Here is a 24,987-nt window from a genome sequence, read left to right on the forward strand (position 1 = left end):
GGGCGTGTCCAACCCCGCGCTCACCCCTGACCCCGCCCCCTCCGCGCGCGCCTGCGCGGGGCTCTCCCATTGGCCGCCCTTCGCGGTGGGCGGGGCCGCGCGGTTCCTCCCCGCGGCGCTCCGCTCTGTGATTGGCCGGCCGGCGGCGGCGCGGTGACGCAGGACGCTGGGTGCGTGCGGTGCGCGCTGACGTTGCGCGGCGGCGGCGGTGAGTGAGGGGCGGCCGCGACCCCCGGGAGCCGCCGGGACCCCGCGGGCGGTGCCCGGGACCTCCGGGACCGCCGGGCCAGCCCCCCGCGGGCTCCCCGGGGCTCCCCGAGCGCCCGCGGCCGGCCCCGGCCCGCCCGGCCTGCTCGCCCCCCGCGCCCCCCGCCCCGCGCTGACGGGACAGCGGCGGCGGCGGCGGCGGAGCCCCGGGCCCGGGGCGGGGACACCGCGGAGCCCCCGCGGCCGTGCGGGGTGCTGGAACCCGGGATCGCTGCGGGTGGGAGCGGGGGTCCGTCCCCGGTGGGTTTCGGGGGTCCCGGTCACCTGGAGGGGCCCCGGTGGGTCTCGGTTTAGTCCCGGTTCCCTCTGGGGGTCTCTTGTCCCCCGGTACGGGAGGGTGCTCGGGGGAGAGGGGTGGGGCCTTTCTCGGGGGGTCCCCGGTGCCTTTCGGGGATCCCCGTCCCCCCCGGAGAGCGGCTGTGTGTGTCCCCCGCCTGTCCGGTGTGCCTGAGAGAGGGGTGTCCCGTCCCGGGGGTCCTTACGGCTGTCCCCATTCCGGTGTCCCCTCTCGGGTGTCCCCTCCCGGGGGTGTCCCCAATCCTGTGTCCCCTCCCCAGTGTCCCCTCCCGGGGGTGTCCCCATTTTGGGGTGTCCCCATTTTGGGGTGTCCCCACCCCTGACCCGCTGCCTTCTCTCCGCAGGACCCTCCGGACCCTCCCGCACGCTCCCAGCCCGGGGGGGCCCCTCGGCACCCCCCGCCCGCACCCCCCATGCGCTGCCCGGCCCGGGGGGGCCCCCCCGCCACCTGAGGGGGGGGCAGGGTCGCCTCCCCTCCCCCCTCCCCCCTCCGGAGCCCCCAGCCCAGCCATGATGTTCCGGGACCAGGTGGGCATCGTGGCGGGCTGGTTCCGCGGCTGGAGCGAGTGCGAGCAGACCGTGGCGCTGCTGGCGCTGCTGAAGCGCGTCAGCCGCACCCAGGCGCGCTTCCTGCAGCTCTGCCTCGAGCACTCGCTGGCCGACTGCCCCGACATCCACCTGCTCGAGGCCGAGGCCAACAGCGCCGGTGAGCGCCTGCCTGGGGTGTCTGGGGGGTCTTGGGGGGGTTTGGGGGGGTGCGCAGGGTGGTACCGGGGTCCTGCACGGGTTCCGGGGATGCTGCACGGGGATCTGGGGTCCTGGTGTCCTGCCAGGGGTGAAGTCTGGGGGCTCAGGGGTGGCTGTGTGTCCCCTGTACCCATCTCGGAGCTGGGGTGGCCCCGCTGTCCCTGTGTCCCGGCGGACCCAGGGCTGTCCCTGCTGCCCCAGGGCTGTCCCTGCAGACCCCTGTGTGTCCTGGCTGCCCCCTGTGTGTCCCTGAGGACCCAGGGGTGTCCCTGCAGATCCAGGGCTGTCCCTGCTGCCCCCCGTGTGTCCCCACTGACCCTGCCCGTGTCCCCGTCCCCAGCGGCCATCTCGCAGTGGCCGCAGGAGCCGGCCGAGGCGGCGGTGGCCCTGCTGCTGGCCCACCTGCCGCTGCTGCAGCCGGGCAACGCGGCAGCCAAGGCCGAGTACATGAAGCGGCTGCAGAAGGTGCTGGCCGACGCCATCGAGAGCAACCGCTGCGTGGAGGAGTCGCGGCAGCTGCTGTCCTACGCCCTCATCCACCCCGCCACCACAGCCGACGACCGCAGCGCGCTTGCCCTGTGGCTCGGCCACCTGGAGGAGCGGCTGGCCCCGCCGCCGGCCCCCCAGCGCCGGCCCCCGGCCCACGAGTGGCCCCCCGAGCCCCCCGAGCCTGGCGGGGCGGCCTGGGCCGAGCAGCACCCCCCGGGCACGGCCCCGCGCGAGAACGGGCACCCCCCGTTCCAGGGCTCCGGAGGTACCGGGGGAAATGGGGAAAAACGGGGGGAAAGGGAGAAGTGAGGGGAAACGGGAGGAGAAATGTGGGGAAAACTGGGGGAAAAGGGAGGTGAAACGATGCAGAAATGGGGAGAGTGGGGGAAAATGGGGGGAAAACGGGGGAAAGGTAAGGGGAAGTGAGGGAATGGGGAAAAACGTAGGAAAAGGGAGGAGAAGCTGGGAAAAATGGCAGGAAAATGGGAAAAGGGAGGAGGAAGGAGGGGAAGGGGCTGGGAAGGGGGGACAGTGTCAAATGAGGGGAAGGGGCTGGGAGCCAGAGGGACCCCGGAGGGCACGGGGGCGCTGGGAAAAGGGGCTGGGGGCTGCAGGGGGACATGAGGAGCGCTCTGCTGTGCCCCCCACACCGACACCGTCCCCGTGCCCCCAGCCCTGCCGTGCCAGCTGCACCCCAGCCCCTTGAAGCGCTCGCTGGCCCTGGCACCCGGTGGCGCCCAGCCCAGCCCAGGCGGCGACTGGGCAGGGCCGGGGGGTCCTGAGGAGCCCCTCACAGCCCCCCGGGGACCCACAGCGGCCTTCGGGGAGCACGCGCCGCTGTCCCCGCAGAGCAGCGTGGCCTCGTCGGGCAGCGAGCACACCGAGGAGCCCGGCGGGCGCAACTCTTTCCAGGAGGACGGCAGCGGCATGAAGGGTGGGTGGGGGGCTCCGGGGGGTTTGGGGGGTTTGGGGGGCAGCTGTCACCTCACACAGCCCCTTCCCACCCCCCAGATGTCCCCTCGTGGCTGAAGAGCCTGCGGCTGCACAAGTACGCGGCGCTGTTCGCGCAGATGAGCTACGAGGAGATGATGACGCTGACTGAGCACCACCTGGAGTCCCAGGTGGGACTGGGAGGGGGCTGGGGGCGTCCCTAGAGGGGCTCACGATGTCCCCAGTGTCACCGGGGATGGTGGGGAGAGGTTGGCAGCACCCCCGATCTTCCCAGAGGGTGTCCCCAGTGTTCCCCGGAGGTGTGTGACACCCCCCAAAAGGTGACACCCTCCAAAAGGTGCGTAGCACCTGCCACAGGTGCAGGATACCCCCCAAAAGGTGTGTGTGACACCCCCAAAAGGTGTACGGCACCTGCCACAGGTGTGTGACACCCCTGTCCCCCCCAGAACGTCACCAAGGGTGCCCGGCACAAGATCGCCCTGAGCATCCAAAAGCTGCGGGAGCGGCAGAGTGTCCTCAGGGCGCTGGAGAAGGTCACTGGGAGCACTGGGAGGGACTGGGAGGGCACTGGGGGCACTGGGAGAACAGTGGGAGGGACTGGGAGAGCACTGGGGGTCCCCAGGGCTCCTGGAGGGGGTCCCTGATGTCCCCAGACCCCCGTGGTGGCTCCAGGGTGAGTTCCCAGGTGTCCCCTGGGTTCGTTCAGGGGGTCCCGTGTCCCCAGGGCTGGGGCAGGGGGGGTGGATCCTGGTGTCCCCAGGGCTGGTCCAGGGGGTCCCCGGTGTTCCCAGTTATGGTTCAGGGGTCCCTGATGTCCCCAGGGATGTGCGGTGGATGGTTCTCAGTGTCCCCAGTGTCCCCAGTTGTGGTCCGGGGGGTCCCCAGTGTCCCCAGGGCTGGTTCCCAGTGTCCCCAGTGTCCCCAGTTGTGGTCCGGGGGGTCCCCAGGGCTGGTTCCCAGTGTTCCCAGTGTCCCCAGTTACGGTCCAGGGGGTCCCTGATATCCCCAGGGCTGGGGGGGGACGGTTCCCGATGTCTCGGTGTCCCCAGCCCTGCCGGGGGGGTGGCCGTGTCCCTGACGACCCCCCCCATGTCCCCCCCAAACCAGGACATCCTTGAGGGGGGCAACCTGTGGACGGCGCTGCAGGAGCTGCAGCAGATCCTGGCCACCCCCATCAAGGCCTTCCGGCCCCCCCCGCCCCCCGGGCCCCCCGACGGGGCCCCCCCCGAGGCCTTCGCGGCCCCCCCGGCCCCCGAGGCCGAGCCCCCCGCGGCCCCGGTGCCTGACGGGGACATCCCGGGGCAGTTCACGCGCGTCATGGGCAAGGGTGAGCCCCCAGCCCCAAAAACGGGGGCAGGCTTGGGGAGGGGGGGTTCTGGGGGGGGTCCTGGGGGGGTTTGGGGAGGGATTTGGGGGTGTCCCAGGGTAGTTTGGGGTTGGGGGGGGGGGGTTGGGGTCCCCTAACCGCCCCCCCCCCCCACAGCTCCTGGAGGTTTTGGGGTGGGGTCTGGGGGGGATTTTGGGGGGTTTGGGGGGGTTTTAGGGCCCTCTGACTCCCCCACAGCTCCCAGGGGTTTGGGGTGGGATTTGGCTGGATTTTGGGCCCTTTGGGGGGGGTTTGGGCCCCCTGACCCCCCTGCAGTGTGCACCCAGCTCCAGGGTGTATCTCAGGGATTTGGGGTGGGATTTTGGGGGTTTTTGGGAGGCTTTGGGGGGGTTTAGGCCCCTGACCCCCCCGCAGTGTGCACCCAGCTGCAGGGTGTATCTCAGGGATTTGGGGTGGGATTTTGGGGGTTTTTGGGAGGCTTTGGGGGGTTTTAGGCCCTGACCCCCCCCGCAGTGTGCACCCAGCTGCAGGGTGTATCTCAGGGATTTGGGGTGGGATTTTGGGGGTTTTTGGGAGGTTTTGGGGGGTTTTAGGCCCTGACCCCCCCCGCAGTGTGCACCCAGCTCCTGGTGTCGCGGCCGGACGAGGAGAACATCACCAGTTACCTCCAGCTGCTCGAGAAGTGCCTGAGCCACGAGGTACCCTCGGGTGGGGGTCCTGGGGGGTCTCTGTGTCCCCACCAAACCCCGGGGACCCCCCCGTGACCCCCCGGGCCCCCCCAGGCGTTCACGGAGACGCAGAAGAAGCGGCTCCAGTCCTGGAAGCAGCAGGTGCTGAAGCTGCTCCGCGCCTTCCCCAAGAAGGGGCCCCTGGATGGCCCCCCCGGATACCGGCCCCCCAAAAGGTACCTTGGGGGGGCCCCGTGCTGCTGGACCCCCCTGTGCTGGTGGAGACCCCCCCAGTGCTGCTGCCCCCCCCTCAAAACCCCATTTCCATCCTGTGCAGGATTTGGGGGCTGCTTGGGGTCCTGACCCTCTTCCCAAAACTCCCAAAATGTTCAATCCCCCCCCCCATCCCACCCCAATTTTTTTTTTGGAGGGGGGTCTGAGCCTCTCCCCCTGCATGGGTTGTGCTCAATCTGCAGTTTGGAGGGGCTTAGGGCGTTGAGATTTGGGGCGATTTGGGGCAGTTTGGGGGATTTCTCTTCTCTCCAGCTGTTTTTTCCTCCCACATTGATTTGGGGGGGGTCAAAGGGATTTCCCCCCCTCCCCCAAATTCCCAATTTCCCTTTCTCCCCTATTTGGGGGGGTGGTTTTTGTTCTGGGGGGGTGTTTGGGGGTCTCAGCCCCCCCTGACTCCCCCTGTTTTCCCTCTCCCCCCCAGCTGGGCCTTTGGCTCCAACTCTCTCCCCATAGCTGGCTCTGTGGGGGGGGGGCGGCGGGGGGGGGGCCGCCCCTTCGTCCTGCCCCCCCGGGCCCTGCCCCCCCCCGCCCGCCTGGGGCTTCTGGGACCCCCCGGGGGGGCCCCCAGACCCCCCCTCGGCGCCCCCCCCTTGGGCACACAGGGACGGCAGGTGGGTCCGGGGAGATTTTGGGGGGGATTTTTGGGGGGAAGTGGGGATCTTGGGGGGATTTTGGGGGGGAAATGGGGATTTTCGGGGGATTTAGGGGGGGAAATGGGGATTTTTGGGGGATTTTGGGGGGGAAACTGGGATTTTGGAGGGATTTTGGGGGGGAAATGGGGTTTTGGGGAGGCCAGGGAAAGGATTTTGAGTGAATGGGGGATTTTGGGGAGAAATGGGGATTTTGGAGGGATTTTGGGGGGGAGATGGGGATTTGGGGGGGAATTTTGGGGAGGATTTGGGGATTTTGAGGAGGATTTTGGGGAGGATTTGGGGGGTGTTTTGAGGAGGATTTGGGGGTGGATTTTGAGGAGGATTTTGGGGAGGAAGTGAGGTTTTGGGTGGGATTTTGGGGCAGCTTTGGGGAGGATTTTGGGGGGTGATTTTGGAGTTATCCTGGGGAGGGGGCACATCTCCCTGTCCCTGCTGGTTTTTACTCAGCTTGGGGCGGGGAGGGGGGATCTCCCTCTCCTCCCAGAGACCTATTTTGAGGGGTGTCCCCCCAGCCGGGGGGTGCTGCCCCCCCGGTGACCCCCCGGCTGCCCCCCCAGAGCCTTTGGTTCGGGGGGGGCCCGGGGGGGTCCCCCGGGAGCCGCGGGGCCGTGCAGAGAACGCACTCGCTGCCCGTGCACAGCTCGGCCCTGCTCGCCTTCCCCCAGGGTAGGGGGCAGAAATGGGGTGCGGGTCCCAAAAATGGGGAAGGGGTCCCAGAAATGGAGAGTGCGGGGGGGGCAGAAATGGAGGGCAGGGCCCAAAATGGAGGGCAGGGGGCCCGAAATGGGAGTGAGGGGCCTAAAAATGGGGTGGGGACCCAAAAATGGGGGGTGGGAGGCCTCAAGTGGGGGGAAAGACCCAAAAATGGGCAGTGGGGGCCAGAAATGGGGTAGGGGGGCAGAAATGGGGGGTGGGGGGCCCAAAATTGGGGAAAAGCCCCTGAGATTGTTTCTGTGGGGTGGGGGTGGATAGGGAGGAGCACCCCAAGAATGGGGAGAGGGGAGACGAGGAGAGGGTCCCCGACAATGGGGACGGAGACCCCAAAATGGGGAGAGAGCCCCCAAAATGAGGCGGGGGGCTGGGGATGGCGGGGGGTGTTTTGGGGTGGGGGGGTTTGGTTTTGGGGACGCCCCCCCTGACCCTTTTTTTGTGTTTTTCCCCCCCCAGAGTGTCCCCCCCCCGGGACGGACCTGGAGATCAACCCCACGCTGGAGTCGCTGTGCCTGAGCATGACCGAGCACGCGCTGGGGGGTGCGGGGGGACAGGGGACAGGGGGGGACATTGGGGACACTGGGGGGACTTTGGGGATGGGGGGGACATGGGGGGACATTGGCAGGACATGGGGGGACATTGGGGGACATTGGGGATGTGGGGGGACATGGGGGGACATTGGGGACGTGGGGGGACATTGGGGGACATTGGGGACGTGGGGGGGAGCTGGGAGGGGCTGGGGCGGGTAGCGGGGCGGGGCAGGAACTTGGGGGTCCCCGGATCGGGGCTTTTGGGGACCCAGGGGGAGTTGAGGGGGTTTCGGGGACCCCCTGACCCCCCCCTTTTTCCCCCCCACAGACGGCACAGACAAAACCTCCACCATCTGATGGCGCCGCCGCCCCCTCCCCAAACTGGGGGGGCACCTCCTTAACCCCCCCTCCCCCTTCCTGCCCCCAACCCCCCTGGGGGTCCCCAAAGCACCAGGGGAGGGGCAGACCCCCCCCCACCACACTGGGGGTTTTGGGGGTCCTCGGTGAGGGCGGGGGCCCCCTGGCCGATGACCTCGCGGGGTGGGGGGGCCATGACACTACAGGGGGGCTTTTTTGGGGGGGGGAGCAGTGGGAGGGGTTTGTTTCATCCGTTTTTAAAAATCCCAGGATTTGGGGGATTTGCGGATTTTATTTCCTCTTTTTCGTTGTTTTTTTTTTTTCCTTTTTTTTTTTTTCTCTTTATTGTATTATTATTAATTAATTATTTCTGTCCTGGCCCCCGCGGGGTGGGGGAGGGGGGGGACACCCACCCCAAATTTAGGTACAACACCGCCCCACCCCCTCCCCCCTCCGGGGTGGGGGTGCCCCCGCCCCCCCCTCGGTACAGCCCCTCCCCCCGCCCTACCCCACCCCCTTTGTAGCGCTGCGGCCCTGAAATAGAAAGACAAAAATCGTTATTTTAGATACATTTTATTATGAATCCTTTTGTTATGATATGGCTGGTAACCATTGACCTTATTAAACACAAAAACCGCCCCGAGACGCTGCTTTTTTCCCCCAAAACGGGTCCGGGGGGCGTGGGGTGGGATTTTGGGGTGTCCAGGGGGGCTTTGGGGTGTCCGGGGGGGGTTTGGGGTGCCCAGGGAGGGGTTTGGGTTGGACAGTGGAAGATTTGGGGTCTCGGGGGGGATTTGGGGTGTCCAGGGTGGGGTTTGGGTGCCCAGGGGGGAGTTTGGGGTGCCCAGGGAGTGGTTTTGGGTAGCCAGTGGGCGATTTGAAAAATATAAAAATAAAATAGATTGAAATGCAATTGGAAAGGTTTTTTCTTTCGGTTCCTATCGGGTCGGAGGCAGGTTTTTTGTTCCGTTCTTGTCCGCGCGGATGCTTTGGGGCATTTGCTGCTGACGGCGCAGTGCTGCCTCCTTGTGGGCAGAGAGCGGTACTGCAGCCCGCCGCCCGCGGCCGCCATCTTGGGAGTGGCGTGGCGCGGACTCTCTTGACCTTCTCGAGAGGGTGCGAAAACGAGGACGTTGAAATTCGAGGACCCGTGTCTGTTTTTTACACTGCCTGAATTGCCCGCACCGCCGACGCCCCGCGACGGGGTTTTCCGCGGCGGGTCCGGTGCCGTGCACACGGGCTGTGGGGTCAGCAGCGCCGCGAGCGTGCGGGTTTTTGGCGGGAGCCGACAGGCATCAGCAGAAACGCCTGTCACCATCAAGGGCCCCACGGGCCGCCATCTTGTCGCGGACTCGCTTGACAAGTGCTGCCCCCTTGTGGACAGAGGGCGGTACTGCAGCCCCGCAGCCAGCGAGACCCCAAAACTGCCAAGACGGGGCGGGAGGGGCGAGGGCGGCAGCGAGCAGCGAGCGGGGCAGTGTCTGTGAATGATGGGGGGCTGCCGCCGTCCGTACCAGAACGCTTTGAAGATATTTGTCCCTCACCAGCCGCCGTCTGTACCAGAACGCTTGGTGCCTTTTTGTCCCTCGCCGGCCGCTGTCCGGGACCCCTCAGAACCCTCCCGGGACCCCCCCCAAAAATAACCGGGAGCCCTCCGGTCCCGCAGGGCGAAGGCGCTGGCGCTGACCGGGAACCGGGGAGTGGAACCGGCCAGAGACTGGTGAGGGGGGACCCCAGAAACACTCCCGGGACCCCCAAAAATACCCAGCGGGATCCCCCAGAAACAGCCCCGAGACCACCAAAAAAAACCCCGGGACCCCGAAATTCACCTGGGGCCCCCAAAATTATCGCCAGAACACCTGAAATTCCACCTAGGACCCCAAAAACACCCCGACACCCTCAAAATTCCCTTCAAGAATCCAAAACTCCCCCCAGGACCCCCAAAATTCTACTCGGGACTCCCAAAAGGGTTAGGGTTAGGGTTAGGGGTTAGGGTTAGGGTTAGGGGTTAGGGTTAGGGTCAGGGTTAGGGTTAGGGTCAGGTAATTTTTGATGTGGTTGTGCCACTTGAACAGTATTTGAAATCTCTCTTCGTGTTCTTGCAGCAGCATTTTCGAACCACAATGGAAATTTAGCCCTTCTGCCTGGGGCTGCTCACAGAATCGTGGAATCCCAGAAGGGTTTGGATGGGAAGGCACCTTTATTTAAAGCTCGTCCCGTTCCACCCCTGCCATGGGCAGGGACACCTTCCACCATGCCAGGGTTCTCCAAGCCCTGTCCAGCCTGGCCTTGGACACTTCCAGGGATCCGGGGGCAGCCACAGCTTCTGTGGGCAACCTGTGCTGGACAGCAGCTTTGAAAGGCAGAGTGAAGTACAGCTGGGATTTTTGTGCTGCCCTTAACATTGTATTGCCTGGCAAATGTGCCTTTGGGGGTTTTTGGGTTTTTTTTTTTTTTTAGTTTTTTTGGGTGTTTTTTTTTTTTTTTCATTTTTTTGTGACTAAAAAGCTACCTTGTGTTCCTGGAATGTTGCATTCTACCTCTGTTGTTTTCCCAGTTAGTCTGGATCTTCTGCTTACATTTTTTCCTTCGCTTATTAGATGTCGTGGATGTGCTGGCTGTTCTGATGGAGGGCAGTGATGGCTTAGATGAAGGAATTGGGTTCTCTTTAAATGAAGACGTGATTATCCAAACATTTCCCTTCAGTGCTGTTGTCCCTGCTGCATTAGCAGCCAGGAATATGCTGTTGTTTCAGTCTGAAAACGGAACAGGTACAGGTTTTTTTTGTTTTATGTGTCATTTCTAGCAGTGGAGTGAAAGTGGCATCATTTCTACCCTCTTGTAATAATTTTTTACCATTTACCATTTTTTACCTTGAGACATTTTATTATCTTCCCTGCAAGCAGCAGGAGGTGCAGATTCACGGTGCTTTGTGCTCAGGAGGGGCATTGAAGCTCTGTAGGTGCTTCTGCCCTTTTTCCCTGACCCTGAAGAGAAGGGACACTGTCCCTGCATGGACAGTCTTGGTGTGGAAGTAGCTGGCCTCAGTAACAGCGTTTTAAGGGCAGAGCGTGGCGATCAGGAGAGGAAGGTGGTTCCCGTGCCTGTGGGCAGCTCTTCCTGAGAGCAGGGAGAGGGGACTGCCTTGTTAAGTAGGAAGTGGGTGCGTTTCCCAAGGAAAACTTCAGAAATTAAGCTCCAGGGGCAAACACTGTGAGGTTCTACCACCTCCTTGAGGACATCCTTAAAACCACCGGGGCATCAGCAGGGCTTGGAGCAGGACTGGCCAACCCCAGAGCACCTCACGAAGCCCTCTGTGTGTATGTGGCAGTCGAGTAGCACCTGGGGGGTGCTGAAAGTCCCAGTTCTGAGAGAAAATTCTGTTTAACTCGTACACGTTGGCTGGGTGTGTCCCCCCAGTACAGCTCGGTTCTTCTCTGAGGCGGTGCCTGGCAGGGTCTCTCCCTGTTAAGGGCCGGGCGTGTTTTTGGCACAACACGGTGAAGGTGGATTATTTGCTTAAGCAAGAGCTGATAATGTCTGGAGGGTTTTTCAGGTACCTCAGCGGCCAGGAGCACCTGTCTAGGTCACTAGGAACACTTTTTGATCTCGATCAGTTCTTTTCTGCGTGAGGCTCTGTGGGCTGCTGGCAAGGCCCAAAGTAAGGAAGGTTGCCCCAGTGTCCGTGCTCATGTCAATAGTTTAATTTATTTGGCTTTTCTAGGAGCAGACGTCGTGGAGGACCTTGGTGCTGTTTTCACTGGCCTCCTGCACTCTCTGAGAGAACCCCTTGCTCCCTGTGTGACGTTCCAGCTCTGTGACAAAGCTGATAAGTATCCTCAGCTCTACCAGTTTAACCAATACTATAGGCTCTGGATGCCCAAGCAGTCCCAGGAACCTGTGGTATGGAATCCCTGAAGTCACTGAATTCTTGAGCCAGTATTCCTATAAAATCCTCACAGTTGACAGAGGTAACATTTCCATCAGAAACAGTGTTTTTATTGAGGAGGTAATTCTGCATCTCTTGTTGATCGTGCTGGGGACACACGTTTGCTCCAGGGCTTTTCTCTGATGGCACAAGAGGTCTCTGTGGTGTTTGGGAGGCGATGCCAGGGCTCAGGGCTCATACAGAGACTCCTCACCGGGCACAGCAGAGCCTGGTGTGCGCTGTGGCCTCTGTTTACAGCGACCGGAGTTCCCCCGGGTGGGTGGAGGATCACAGGCCCCTGGGCTGGGTTTGGTGAGTTTTTCTCAGCTCAGCAGTGTGAACACTCCAGATGCCCCTGGGGACACTGCTGGACAGCATCCATCCACTCCCTCCATCCACTCATTTGTACCCAGGAATGTAGGAAACTCTGACTGGGGACGGGCAGTAGTTTTGAAAATCATGCCCTAGCCTTTTTCTCTAGGAACGAACCAAGAGAGTGCCCTGAAAGCACCGGAGGGGCTGCAGGGGCTGAAGGGAACAGAAAGGGCTCCCGGCACCTTTTGCCTCCGTTCTCTGCCATTCCCCAAAAGGCATCGCAGTCCTGGAAGAGGTGTTTGTCATGCAGCCTGCCAAAATGAAGACCTGTAAAATCCTAGCTCTGCCTTTTGTTTAACGTGTTCTTACTTCCTATTTATGTCATCACAGAAAGCAAGGAAAGAATAAATGTGTCTGGTTCCCACTATTGCTCTGTGCAGGCATTTTTAAAGGCTGCTGTAGTTCTATCCTCTTTTTCCACTCCAAGCTTGACTTTTCCCCTCCTTTTTCAAGGTCTGCTGCTTTGGGTGTCCCAGGCAGGGCTGGGTTCCTCGGCAGGGGTCTTAGGAGTTGGTGCAGATTCTGCTTTTTCCGAAGGTGTATCAAAGTGTGCCGGCAAAAGGACTGTTTTCTCCAGGGGAAAGCTTTCTCTCAATGACCATCAATGCATGTATGTGTTTTAATCATGTAACCAGGTGGATTAAGAAAAGCCAACACCTGTAGCAGATTTCTGTTGGATCTGTGTCTGTGAGAAGTGGGCTGTGTGCTGGAGAGGGAGAGACCAAGAGACGCTGTTGGAGAGTGGCAACAGCAGCAGGTGCGAGCTGTTAAGTTGATGAGGAGGAGGGGCGTGTCCTGCCGGGGGGAGGTTATTTAAGGGTGAGGCTTTGCCTCAGCCAGGTTTTGCACAGAGCTGCTGGAGAAGAGGAGTTTGTGGGGGGCTCGCGGGGCTGTCTCCTGGAAGGACGGTGGGCGCTTTGGACAGGGTCCGGGGGATCACCTGGATACACACTTGGATACGTGGAGCATTGCTCAAAGGAGGAGCCCAGGGACAAACCTTTGTGCCGAGAAGCAGCAGCCAAGCAGGTGAGCCGGTGCTGTGCCTTTATAGCGGGGACTTTTCTCCTTTCCCTTTGAAATTTCGTCATCCTGGGGTTGAATTGGAGGGGGCAGTCCTGTGGTCCCACCTTTTAAGGGGTTTGGATTGAGGTAAAATTCTCCCTTTTGCCATCATTTGAGGAAAGCTGCTTCTTTTCTTCTCTTCTAGGGGACACGATTGAAGGGAAGCCTACATTTCTTTTCCCTTGTTAGGGTGAGGTGAGCGCCGGAGCGTGGCATCAGTGTCGGGGCTTCAGAGGAAGGGAGCTGCAGCCGTGGCAGCGCTGGCAGGGCGGGGATCGGGCTGTGCCGCTGCATTCGGGGCGCTTCTTCTGCCCCTGGCCCGGCAGCAAAGGGTCCGGCGCGGAGCCCTGCCAGAAGTGCCGGGGCTGGCCGGGGCGGAAGGGGAGCTGGGCGCGGCTGGGCTGCCGCGGGCCCGCCGGAGCCGCGCCGGTGCGAGCCGTGCGGAGCCGAGCGGAGCTTTGGCCGGGCCGGCGGGCGGGGGAGGCGGCGCGGGCGCCGCGCCGGTGCCGCCGCTCTGTCCGCTCCGGGCGCGGGGCTCGGGCGCCGCCGGGGCCCCCCGGGCCCGGTGCCGGCCCCGCCGGGCCGGGGGCAGCGGGCGGGGGTCTCCTGGCCTGGCGCCGCTTCTTCCTGCCGGAGGAGCCGCTTTCCTGCCGGAGCCGCGCTGCGCCCGGGGCCGGGAGCGCGGCTTCGCATCTTCCAGCCTCCCTCGCTGCGGTGTTTCTTTAGGGTCTCATCAATGTGTTTTAAGGATTTTGGGGCTATTTTTAGAGCTCTTCTAGGAATATTTAGAGATATTTTTTAAACGTTCTTTGGGGGTTTTTAGGGGTGTTTTAGGGGCTTTTTAAAGTAGAGTATTTTTATTGTATTTTAAGGGCATTCTGAGGCTATTTTCATGTTTTTGTCGGGGTTTTAAGACATTTTGAAGATGAGGGTTTTTTTAGGGCATTTTTGTGGGTTTTTTAGGGTCTTTTCATGGCATAGAGGCTGAGGGACAGCTTGAGGGTGACAGAGGCTGGGAGCTGAGGGAGGAACAGGGGAGGGGACAGTGGGTGACACAGAGAGATGCTGAGGGGGGCAGGGGCAGCTGGAGGGTGACACAGAGAAGCTGGGGGCTGAGGAGCAGAGGAGAGGGGGCTTGAGGGGCAAAGGGGGGTTCGAGGGTGACAGCCAGAGCCTGAGGGCTGGGGGGCTGAGGGAGGGGTCAGGGGTGAAGGGAGAGGGTCTGAGGGCTGGACAGTCCAGTGGGGATCAGGGCTACAGCGTACAGCTTAGGAGGCAAGTTAGGGTACAGGTGCAGCACCCCTCACCCAGCCCTAACCTCACCCTAAGCAGCCTTTTCCCTTTTCACCCCTAACAACAGCAGCACAGCACAGCAAGCCTGACAGCGAGACCACACCGGAAGCCTCCCAGTGGGACAGGGCAGCGACCCTCGCACCAGGACAACGCCAGAACCCTCAGAGGACAACAGGACCCGCTGCGAAAAGGTAGGGATGACATCTGTGGGCTAGAGGGCAACAGGAAGGGGTTTGGAGGCAGAGCAGGCTTCCTTGAGTGTTTTTATTTGCAGGGCTATTAGGGGATTTTTGAAGGCTTTCTCTGGCATCTTTTAGAGAATTGTTATACCTTCCTAATGGCTATTTTAGAATTCCTTGGTGTATTTTTAGGGTCAGGATGAGGGCGAGACAGGATGCCCACTGAAAATGTGGAGCATTACTGGAATGCTTTGGGAAGGTGCCAGTGGAGGGCCAGTGGGTAAGGTGCCATGATGCTGGTCTGAAGGTGGTGAATTCTGAGCAAAGCAAAGTGGTTGTGGTTAGGGTTATATGGTGGCAGATTTCCCAAGGAGAAATCCAGCACAGAAAAAATCAAGCCGAAGCTTTGTACTGTCAGATTAAAACAGGTATTCGGCATGAAAAAAAATCCCTGAGTACTTGGGGGTGGGAGATGCAAGATGAGGGAAATCCAGTGAGGATTTGACATTGAGGAAGCAAAAGGAAACGTGGGACCTGAAAACCAAGGGGATCGCAGGGCCCTGCCAATGAATGAGGGATATCTACATAGTGAAAGCAAATTCAGAAGCCCAGATTCCTGATGTCAGTTTGTAGGGCTCCCTTGGGTGTATCAGGGCAGCACAAGTTTGAGTTGGGGACAACTTCGGTCTGGGCTCCCTCCTTCGATATAAGGATTTTTTGCAGTCAGGACCAGGGGCCACTGAGCACATCCTTTGGCCATTTTCCCTGGAAAAGAAAACTCAGCAGTCCAGGTTCCTGATGTCAATTTGTAGGGCTCCCTTTGGTCTATCAGGGCAGCACAAGTTTAAGATGGGGAGAATTTCGGTCTGGGCTCCATCCTTCGATATAAGGATTCTTTGCAGTCAGGGCCCAGCCCAAGGCCAGGGGCCCGTGGGCACACCCTTTGGCCATTTTCCCTGGGAAAGAAAACTCAGCAGTCCAGGTTCCTGATGTCAGTTTGTAGGGCTCCCTTGGGTGTATCAGGGCAGCACAAGTTTGAGGTGGGGACACCTTCGGTCTGCGCTCCGTCCTTCGATATAAGGATTCTTTGCAGTCAGGGCCAGGGGCCCCTGGGCACATCCTTTTCCATTTTCCCTGGGAAAGAAAACTCAGCAGTCCAGGTTCCTGATGTCAGTTTGTAGGGCTCCCTTGGGTCTATCAGGGCAGCAGAAGTTTGAGGTGGGGACAACTTTGGTCTGGGCTCCATCCTTCGATATAAGGATTCTTTGCAGTCCGGTCCCAGCCCAGCGCCAGGGGCCCCTGGGCACATCCTTTTTCCATTTTCCCTGGGAAAGAAAACTCAGCAGTCCAGGTTCCTGATGTCAGTTTGTAGGGCTCCCTTGGGTCTATCAGGGCAGCACAAGTTTGAGGTGGGGACAACTTCGGTGTGGGGTCCATCCTTCGATATAAGGATTCTTTGCAGTGAGGCCCCTGGGCACATCCTTTTTCCATTTTCCCTGGGAAAGAAAACTCAGCAGTCCAGGTTCCTGATGTCAGTTTGTAGGGCTCCGTTGGGTCTATCAGGGCAGCACAAGTTTGAGGTGGGGACAACTTCGGTGTGGGGTCCATCCTTCGATATAAGGATTTTTTGCAGTCAGGGCCAGGGGCCCCTGGGCACATCCTTTTCCCATTTTCCCTGGGAAAGAAAACTCAGCAGTCCAGGTTCCTGATGTCAGTTTGTAGGGCTCCCTTGGGTCTATCAGGGCAGCACAAGTTTGAGGTGGGGACAACTTCGGTGTGGGGTCCATCCTTCGATATAAGGATTTTTTGCAGTCAGGGCCAGGGGCCCCTGGGCACAACCTTTTTCCATTTTCCCTGGGAAAGAAAACTCAGCAGTCCAGGTTCCTGATGTCAGTTTGTAGGGCTCCCTTGGGTCTATCAGGGCAGCACAAGTTTGAGGTGGGGACAACTTCGGTGTGGGGTCCATCCTTCGATATAAGGATTCTTTGCAGTCAGGGCCAGGGGCCCCTGGGCACATCCTTTTTCCATTTTCCCTGGGAAAGAAAAGTCAGCAGTCCAGGTTCCTGATGTCAGTTTGTAGGGCTCCCTTGGGTCTATCAGGGCAGCACAAGTTTGAGGTGGGGACAACTTCGGTGTGGGGTCCATCCTTCGATATAAGGATTTTTTGCAGTCAGGGCCAGGGGCCCCTGGGCACATCCTTTTTCCATTTTCCCTGGGAAAGAAAACTCAGCAGTCCAGGTTCCTGATGTCAGTTTGTAGGGCTCCCTTGGGTCTATCAGGGCAGCACAAGTTTGAGGTGGGGACATCTTCGGTGTGGGGTCCATCCTTCGATATAAAGATTTTTTGCAGTCAGGGGCCCCTGGGCACATCCTTTTTCCATTTTCCCTGGGAAAGAAAACTCAGCAGTCCAGGTTCCTGATGTCAGTTTGTAGGGATCCCTTGGGTCTATCAGGGCAGCACAAGTTTGAGGTGGGGACAACTTCGGTGTGGGGTCCATCCTTCGATATAAGGATTTTTTGCAGTCAGGGCCAGGGGCCCCTGGGCACATCCTTTTTCCATTTTCCCTGGGAAAGAAAACTCAGCAGTCCAGGTTCCTGATGTCAGTTTGTAGGGCTCCCTTGGGTCTATCAGGGCAGCACAAGTTTGAGGTGGGGACAACTTCGGTGTGGGGTCCATCCTTCGATATAAGGATTTATTGCAGTCAGGGGCCCCTGGGCACATCCTTTTTCCATTTTCCCTGGGAAAGAAAACTCAGCAGTCCAGGTTCCTGATGTCAGTTTGTAGGGCTCCCTTGGGTCTATCAGGGCAGCACAAGTTTGAGGTGGGGACAACTTCGGTGTGGGGTCCGTCCTTCGATATAAGGATTCTTTGCAGTGAGGCCCCAGCCCAGGGCCAGGGGCCCCTGGGCACATCCTTTTTTCATTTTCCCTGGGAAAGAAAACTCAGCAGTCCAGGTTCCTGATGTCAGTATGTAGGGCTCCCTTGGGTGTATCAGGGCAGCACAAGTTTGAGGTGGGGACAACTTCGGTGTGGGGTCCATCCTTCGATATAAGGATTTTTTGCAGTCAGGGCCAGGGGCCCCTGGGCACATCCTTTTCCCATTTTCCCTGGGAAAGAAAACTCAGCAGTCCAAGTTCCTGATGTCAGTTTGTAGGGCTCCCTTGGGTCTATCAGGGCAGCACAAGTTTGAGGTGGGGACAACTTCGGTGTGGGGTCCATCCTTCGATATAAGGATTCTTTGCAGTCAGGGCCAGGGGCCCCTGGGCACATCCTTTTTCCATTTTCCCTGGGAAAGAAAACTCAGCAGTCCAGGTTCCTGATGTCAGTTTGTAGGGCTCCCTTGGGTCTATCAGGGCAGCACAAGTTTGAGGTGGGGACAACTTCGGTGTGGGGTGCATCCTTCGATATAAGGATTTTTTGCAGTCAGGGCCAGGGGCCCCTGGGCGCATCCTTTTTCCATTTTCCCTGGGAAAGAAAACTCAGCAGTCCAGGTTCCTGATGTCAGTTTGTAGGGCTCCCTTGGGTCTATCAGGGCAGCACAAGTTTGAGGTGGGGACAACTTCGGTCTGGGGTCCATCCTTCGATATAAGGATTCTTTGCAGTCAGGCCCAGGGGCCCCTGGGCACATCCTTTTTCCATTTTCCCTGGGAAAGAAAACTCAGCAGTCCAGGTTGCTGATGTCAGTTTGTAGGGCTCCCTTGGGTCTATCAGGGCAGCACAAGTTTGAGGTGGGGACAACTTCGGTGTGAGGTCCATCCTTCGATATAAGGATTCTTTGCAGTCAGGGCCAGGGGCCCCTGGGCACATCCTTTTTCCATTTTCCCTGGGAAAGAAAACTCAGCAGTCCAGGTTCCTGATGTCAGTTTGTAGGTCTCCCTTGGGTCTATCAGGGCAGCACAAGTTTGAGGTGGGGACAACTTCGGTGTGGGGTCCATCCTTCAATATAAGGATTCTTTGCAGTGAGGCCCCAGCCCAGGGCCAGGGGCCCCTGGGCACATCCTTTTTCCATTTTCCCTGGGAAAGAAAACTCAGCAGTCCAGGTTCCTGATGTCAGTTTGTAGGGCTCCCTTGGGTGTATGAGGGCAGCACAAGTTTGAGGTGGGGACATCTTCGGTGTGGGGTCCATCCTTCGATATAAGGATTCTTTGCAGTCAGGCCCAGGGGCCCCTGGGCACATCCTTTTTCCATTTTCCCTGGGAAAGAAAACTCAGCAGTCCAGGTTCCTGATGTCAGTTTGTAGGGCTCCCTTGGGTCTATCAGGGCAGCACAAGTTTGAGGTGGGGACAACTTCGGTGTGGGGTCCATCCTTCGATATAAGGATTCTTTGCAGTGAGGCCCCAGCCCAGGGCCAGGGGCCCCATGGCACATCCTTTTTCCATTTTCCCTGGGAAAGAAAACTCAGCAGTCCAGGTTCCTGATGTCAGTTTGTAGGGCTCCCTTGGGTGTATCAGGGCAGCACAAGTTTGAGGTGGGGACAACTTCGGTGTGGGGTCCATCCTTCGATATAAGGATTTTTTGCAGTCAGGGCCAGGGGCCCCTGGGCACATCCTTTTTCCATTTTCCCTGGGAAAGAAAAGTCAGCAGTCCAGGTTCCTGATGTCAGTTTGTAGGGCTCCCTTGGGTCTATCAGGGCAGCACAAGTTTGAGGTGGGGACAACTTCGGTGTGGCGTCCATCCTTCGATATGGATTCTTTGCAGTCAGGGCCAGGGCCCCCTGGGCACGTCCTTTTTCCATTTTCCCTGGGAAAGAAAACTCAGCAGTCCAGGTTCCTGATGTCAGTTTGTAGGGCTCCCTTGGGTCTATCAGGGCAGCACAAGTTTGAGGTGGGGACAACTTCGGTGTGGGGTCCATCCTTCGATATAAGAATTTTTGGCAGTCAGGTCCAGGGTTCCCTGGGCACATCGTTTTTCCATTTTCCCTGGGAAAGAAAACTCAGCAGTCCAGGTTCCTGATGTCAGTTTGTAGGGCTCCCTTGGGTCTATCAGGGCAGCACAAGTTTGAGGTGGGGACAACTTCGGTGTGGGGTCCATCCTTCAATATAAGGATTCTTTGCAGTCAGGGCCAGGGGCCCCTGGGCACGTCCTTTTTCCATTTTCCCTGGGAAAGAAAACTCAGCAGTCCAGGTTCCTGATGTCAGTTTGTAGGGCTCCCTTGGGTCTATCAGGGCAGCACAAGTTTGAGGTGGGGACAACTTCGGTGTGGGGTCCATCCTTCGATATAAGGATTCTTTGCAGTCAGGGCTAGGGGCCCCTGGGCACAACCTTTGGCCATTTTATGTGTGAAAGGAAACTCATCAGTCCAAGTTCCTGATGTCAGTTTGTAGGGCTCCCTTGGGTCTATCAGGGCAGCACAAGTTTGAGGTGGGGACAACTTCGGTGTGGGGTCCATCCTTCAATATAAGGATTCTTTGCAGTCAGGGCCAGGGGCCCCTGGGCACATCCTTTTTCCATTTTCCCTGGGAAAGAAAAGTCAGCAGTCCAGGTTCCTGATGTCAGTTTGTAGGGCTCCCTTGGGTCTATCAGGGCAGCACAAGTTTGAGGTGGGGACAACTTCGGTGTGGGGTCCATCCTTTGATATAAGGATTCTTTGCAGTCAGGGCCAGGGTCCCAGGGCCAGGGGCCCCTGGGCACATCCTTTTTCCATTTTCCCTGGGAAAGAAAACTCAGCAGTCCAGGTTCCTGATGTCAGTTTGTAGGGCTCCGTTGGGTCTATCAGGGCAGCACAAGTTTGAGGTGGGGACAACTTCGGTGTGGGGTCCATCCTTCGATATAAGGATTCTTTGCAGTGAGGCCCCAGCCCAGGGCCAGGGAACCCTGGGCACATCCTTTTTCCATTTTCCCTGGGAAAGAAAACTCAGCAGTCCAGGTTCCTGATGTCAGTTTGTAGGGCTCCCTTGGGTCTATCAGGGCAGCACAAGTTTGAGGTGGGGACAACTTCGGTGTGGGGTCCATCCTTCGATATAAGGATTTTTTGCAGTCAGGGCCAGGGGCCCCTGGGCACATCCTTTTTCCATTTTCCCTGGGAAAGAAAACTCAGCAGTCCAGGTTCCTGATGTCAGTTTGTAGGGCTCCCTTGGGTCTATCAGGGCAGCACAAGTTTGAGGTGGGGACAACTTCGGTGTGGGGTCCATCCTTCGATATAAGGATTCTTTGCAGTGAGGCCCCAGCCCAGGACCAGGGTTCCCTGGGCACATCCTTCTTCCATTTTCCCTGGGAAAGAAAACTCAGCAGTCCAGGTTCCTGATGTCAGTTTGTAGGGCTCCCTTGGGTCTATCAGGGCAGCACAAGTTTGAGGTGGGGACAACTTCGGTGTGGGGTCCATCCTTCGATATAAGGATTTTTTGCAGTCAGAGCCAGGGTCCCAGGGCCAGGGGCCCCTGGGCACATCCTTTTTCCATTTTCCCTGGGAAAGAAAACTCAGCAGTCCAGGTTCCTGATGTCAGTTTGTAGGGCTCCCTTGGGTCTATCAGGGCAGCACAAGTTTGAGGTGGGGACAACTTCGGTGTGGGGTCCATCCTTCGATATAAGGATTTTTTGCAGTCAGGGCCAGGGGCCCCTGGGCACATCCTTTTTCCATTTTCCCTGGGAAAGAAAACTCAGCAGTCCAGGTTCCTGATGTCAGTTTGTAGGGCTCCCTTGGGTCTATCAGGGCAGCACAAGTTTGAGGTGGGGACATCTTCGGTGTGGGGTCCATCCTTCGATATAAAGATTTTTTGCAGTCAGGGGCCCCTGGGCACATCCTTTTTCCATTTTCCCTGGGAAAGAAAACTCAGCAGTCCAGGTTCCTGATGTCAGTTTGTAGGGCTCCCTTGGGTCTATCAGGGCAGCACAAGTTTGAGGTGGGGACAACTTCGGTGTGGGGTCCATCCTTCGATATAAGGATTTTTTGCAGTCAGGGCCAGGGGCCCCTGGGCACATCCTTTTTCCATTTTCCCTGGGAAAGAAAACTCAGCAGTCCAGGTTCCTGATGTCAGTTTGTAGGGCTCCCTTGGGTCTATCAGGGCAGCACAAGTTTGAGGTGGGGACAACTTCGGTGTGGGGTCCATCCTTCGATATAAGGATTCTTTGCAGTCAGGGGCCCCTGGGCACATCCTTTTTCCATTTTCCCTGGGAAAGAAAACTCAGCAGTCCAGGTTCCTGATGTCAGTTTGTAGGGCTCCCTTGGGTCTATCAGGGCAGCACAAGTTTGAGGTGGGGACATCTTCGGTGTGGGGTCCATCCTTCGATATAAGGATTTATTGCAGTCAGGGGCCCCTGGGCACATCCTTTTTCCATTTTCCCTGGGAAAGAAAACTCAGCAGTCCAGGTTCCTGATGTCAGTTTGTAGGGCTCCCTTGGGTCTATCAGGGCAGCACAAGTTTGAGGTGGGGACAACTTCGGTGTGGGGTCCGTCCTTCGATAAAAGGATTCTTTGCAGTGAGGCCCCAGCCCAGGGCCAGGGGCCCCTGGGCACATCCTTTTTTCATTTTCCCTGGGAAAGAAAACTCAGCAGTCCAGGTTCCTGATGTCAGTATGTAGGGCTCCCTTGGGTCTATCAGGGCAGCACAAGTTTGAGGTGGGGACAACTTCGGTGTGGGGTCCATCCTTCGATATAAGGATTTTTTGCAGTCAGGGCCAGGGGCCCCTGGGCACATCCTTTTTCCATTTTCCCTGGGAAAGAAAACTCAGCAGTCCAGGTTCCTGATGTCAGTTTGTAGGGCTCCCTTGGGTCTATCAGGGCAGCACAAGTTTGAGGTGGGGACAACTTCGGTGTGGGGTCCATCCTTCGATATAAGGATTCTTTGCAGTCAGGGCCAGGGGCCCCTGGGCACATCCTTTTTCCATTTTCCCTGGGAAAGAAAACTCAGCAGTCCAGGTTCCTGATGTCAGTTTGTAGGGCTCCCTTGGGTCTATCAGGGCAGCACAAGTTTGAGGTGGGGACAACTTCGGTGTGGGGTGCATCCTTCGATATAAGGATTTTTTGCAGTCAGGGCCAGGGGCCCCTGGGCGCATCCTTTTTCCATTTTCCCTGGGAAAGAAAACTCAGCAGTCCAGGTTCCTGATGTCAGTTTGTAGGGCTCCCTTGGGTCTATCAGGGCAGCACAAGTTTGAGGTGGGGACAACTTCGGTCTGGGGTCCATCCTTCGATATAAGGATTCTTTGCAGTCAGGGCCAGGGGCCCCTGGGCACATCCTTTTTCCATTTTCCCTGGGAAAGAAAACTCAGCAGTCCAGGTTCCTGATGTCAGTTTGTAGGGCTCCCTTGGGTCTATCAGGGCAGCACAAGTTTGAGGTGGGGACAACTTCGGTGTGAGGTCCATCCTTCGATATAAGGATTCTTTGCAGTCAGGGCCAGGGGCCCCTGGGCACATCCTTTTTCCATTTTCCCTGGGAAAGAAAACTCAGCAGTCCAGGTTCCTGATGTCAGTTTGTAGGGCTCCCTTGGGTCTATCAGGGCAGCACAAGTTTGAGGTGGGGACAACTTCGGTCTGGGGTCCATCCTTCGATATAAGGATTTTTTGCAGTCAGGGCCAGGGGCCCCTGGGCACATCCTTTTCCCATTTTCCCTGGGAAAGAAAACTCAGCAGTCCAGGTTCCTGATGTCAGTTTGTAGGGCTCCCTTGGGTCTATCAGGGCAGCACAAGTTTGAGGTGGGGACAACTTCGGTGTGGGGTCCATCCTTCGATATAAGGATTTTTTGCAGTCAGGGCCAGGGGCCCCTGGGCACAACCTTTTTCCATTTTCCCTGGGAAAGAAAACTCAGCAGTCCAGGTTCCTGATGTCAGTTTGTAGGGCTCCCTTGGGTCTATCAGGGCAGCACAAGTTTGAGGTGGGGACAACTTCGGTGTGGGGTCCATCCTTCGATATAAGGATTCTTTGCAGTCAGGGCCAGGGGCCCCTGGGCACATCCTTTTTCCATTTTCCCTGGGAAAGAAAAGTCAGCAGTCCAGGTTCCTGATGTCAGTTTGTAGGGCTCCCTTGGGTCTATCAGGGCAGCACAAGTTTGAGGTGGGGACAACTTCGGTGTGGGGTCCATCCTTCGATATAAGGATTTTTTGCAGTCAGGGCCAGGGGCCCCTGGGCACATCCTTTTTCCATTTTCCCTGGGAAAGAAAACTCAGCAGTCCAGGTTCCTGATGTCAGTTTGTAGGGCTCCCTTGGGTCTATCAGGGCAGCACAAGTTTGAGGTGGGGACATCTTCGGTGTGGGGTCCATCCTTCGATATAAAGATTTTTTGCAGTCAGGGGCCCCTGGGCACATCCTTTTTCCATTTTCCCTGGGAAAGAAAACTCAGCAGTCCAGGTTCCTGATGTCAGTTTGTAGGGATCCCTTGGGTCTATCAGGGCAGCACAAGTTTGAGGTGGGGACAACTTCGGTGTGGGGTCCATCCTTCGATATAAGGATTTTTTGCAGTCAGGGCCAGGGGCCCCTGGGCACATCCTTTTTCCATTTTCCCTGGGAAAGAAAACTCAGCAGTCCAGGTTCCTGATGTCAGTTTGTAGGGCTCCCTTGGGTCTATCAGGGCAGCACAAGTTTGAGGTGGGGACAACTTCGGTGTGGGGTCCATCCTTCGATATAAGGATTTATTGCAGTCAGGGGCCCCTGGGCACATCCTTTTTCCATTTTCCCTGGGAAAGAAAACTCAGCAGTCCAGGTTCCTGATGTCAGTTTGTAGGGCTCCCTTGGGTCTATCAGGGCAGCACAAGTTTGAGGTGGGGACAACTTCGGTGTGGGGTCCGTCCTTCGATATAAGGATTCTTTGCAGTGAGGCCCCAGCCCAGGGCCAGGGGCCCCTGGGCACATCCTTTTTTCATTTTCCCTGGGAAAGAAAACTCAGCAGTCCAGGTTCCTGATGTCAGTATGTAGGGCTCCCTTGGGTGTATCAGGGCAGCACAAGTTTGAGGTGGGGACAACTTCGGTGTGGGGTCCATCCTTCGATATAAGGATTTTTTGCAGTCAGGGCCAGGGGCCCCTGGGCACATCCTTTTCCCATTTTCCCTGGGAAAGAAAACTCAGCAGTCCAAGTTCCTGATGTCAGTTTGTAGGGCTCCCTTGGGTCTATCAGGGCAGCACAAGTTTGAGGTGGGGACAACTTCGGTGTGGGGTCCATCCTTCGATATAAGGATTCTTTGCAGTCAGGGCCAGGGGCCCCTGGGCACATCCTTTTTCCATTTTCCCTGGGAAAGAAAACTCAGCAGTCCAGGTTCCTGATGTCAGTTTGTAGGGCTCCCTTGGGTCTATCAGGGCAGCACAAGTTTGAGGTGGGGACAACTTCGGTGTGGGGTGCATCCTTCGATATAAGGATTTTTTGCAGTCAGGGCCAGGGGCCCCTGGGCGCATCCTTTTTCCATTTTCCCTGGGAAAGAAAACTCAGCAGTCCAGGTTCCTGATGTCAGTTTGTAGGGCTCCCTTGGGTCTATCAGGGCAGCACAAGTTTGAGGTGGGGACAACTTCGGTCTGGGGTCCATCCTTCGATATAAGGATTCTTTGCAGTCAGGCCCAGGGGCCCCTGGGCACATCCTTTTTCCATTTTCCCTGGGAAAGAAAACTCAGCAGTCCAGGTTGCTGATGTCAGTTTGTAGGGCTCCCTTGGGTCTATCAGGGCAGCACAAGTTTGAGGTGGGGACAACTTCGGTGTGAGGTCCATCCTTCGATATAAGGATTCTTTGCAGTCAGGGCCAGGGGCCCCTGGGCACATCCTTTTTCCATTTTCCCTGGGAAAGAAAACTCAGCAGTCCAGGTTCCTGATGTCAGTTTGTAGGTCTCCCTTGGGTCTATCAGGGCAGCACAAGTTTGAGGTGGGGACAACTTCGGTGTGGGGTCCATCCTTCAATATAAGGATTCTTTGCAGTGAGGCCCCAGCCCAGGGCCAGGGGCCCC

At 58.2% G+C, this 24,987-nt stretch overlaps 1 protein-coding gene and 1 long non-coding RNA gene across 4 annotated transcripts; both read left to right on the top strand.

Moving 5' to 3' along the window:
* Positions 1 to 74: 74 nt before the first annotated feature.
* SAMD4B (sterile alpha motif domain containing 4B) lies at positions 75 to 7,930 on the top strand. Of its 3 annotated transcripts, none has more exons than XM_085564803.1 (13): positions 75 to 208; positions 909 to 1,270; positions 1,652 to 2,065; positions 2,474 to 2,734; positions 2,812 to 2,921; positions 3,198 to 3,284; positions 3,859 to 4,078; positions 4,691 to 4,776; positions 4,861 to 4,982; positions 5,462 to 5,651; positions 6,251 to 6,377; positions 6,861 to 6,944; positions 7,263 to 7,930. In XM_085564803.1, the coding sequence occupies exons 2-13, from the start codon at positions 1,075 to 1,077 to the stop codon at positions 7,289 to 7,291; spliced, it is 1,926 nt and encodes a 641-aa protein (XP_085420929.1). In that variant the 5' UTR covers positions 75 to 208; positions 909 to 1,074; the 3' UTR covers positions 7,292 to 7,930. The 3 variants fall into 3 exon arrangements, with proteins under 3 accessions (XP_085420929.1, XP_077645259.1, XP_085420930.1); XM_077789133.2 differs by having other exon boundaries at positions 6,251 to 6,359; XM_085564804.1 differs by lacking the exon at positions 6,251 to 6,377.
* A 1,142-nt stretch (positions 7,931 to 9,072) lies between these two features.
* LOC144247702 (uncharacterized) lies at positions 9,073 to 15,361 on the top strand. The gene is made up of 5 exons (XR_014950867.1): positions 9,073 to 10,062; positions 11,016 to 12,351; positions 12,520 to 12,620; positions 12,802 to 12,851; positions 14,017 to 15,361. It is a non-coding gene; the product is annotated as an uncharacterized LOC144247702 (long non-coding RNA).
* The last annotated feature ends 9,626 nt before the right edge of the window (positions 15,362 to 24,987 follow it).

Source organism: Lonchura striata, chromosome 34 (assembly GCF_050655825.1).
Source record: "Lonchura striata isolate lonStrDom1 chromosome 34, ASM5065582v1, whole genome shotgun sequence".
Taxonomy (NCBI): domain Eukaryota; kingdom Metazoa; phylum Chordata; class Aves; order Passeriformes; family Estrildidae; genus Lonchura; species Lonchura striata.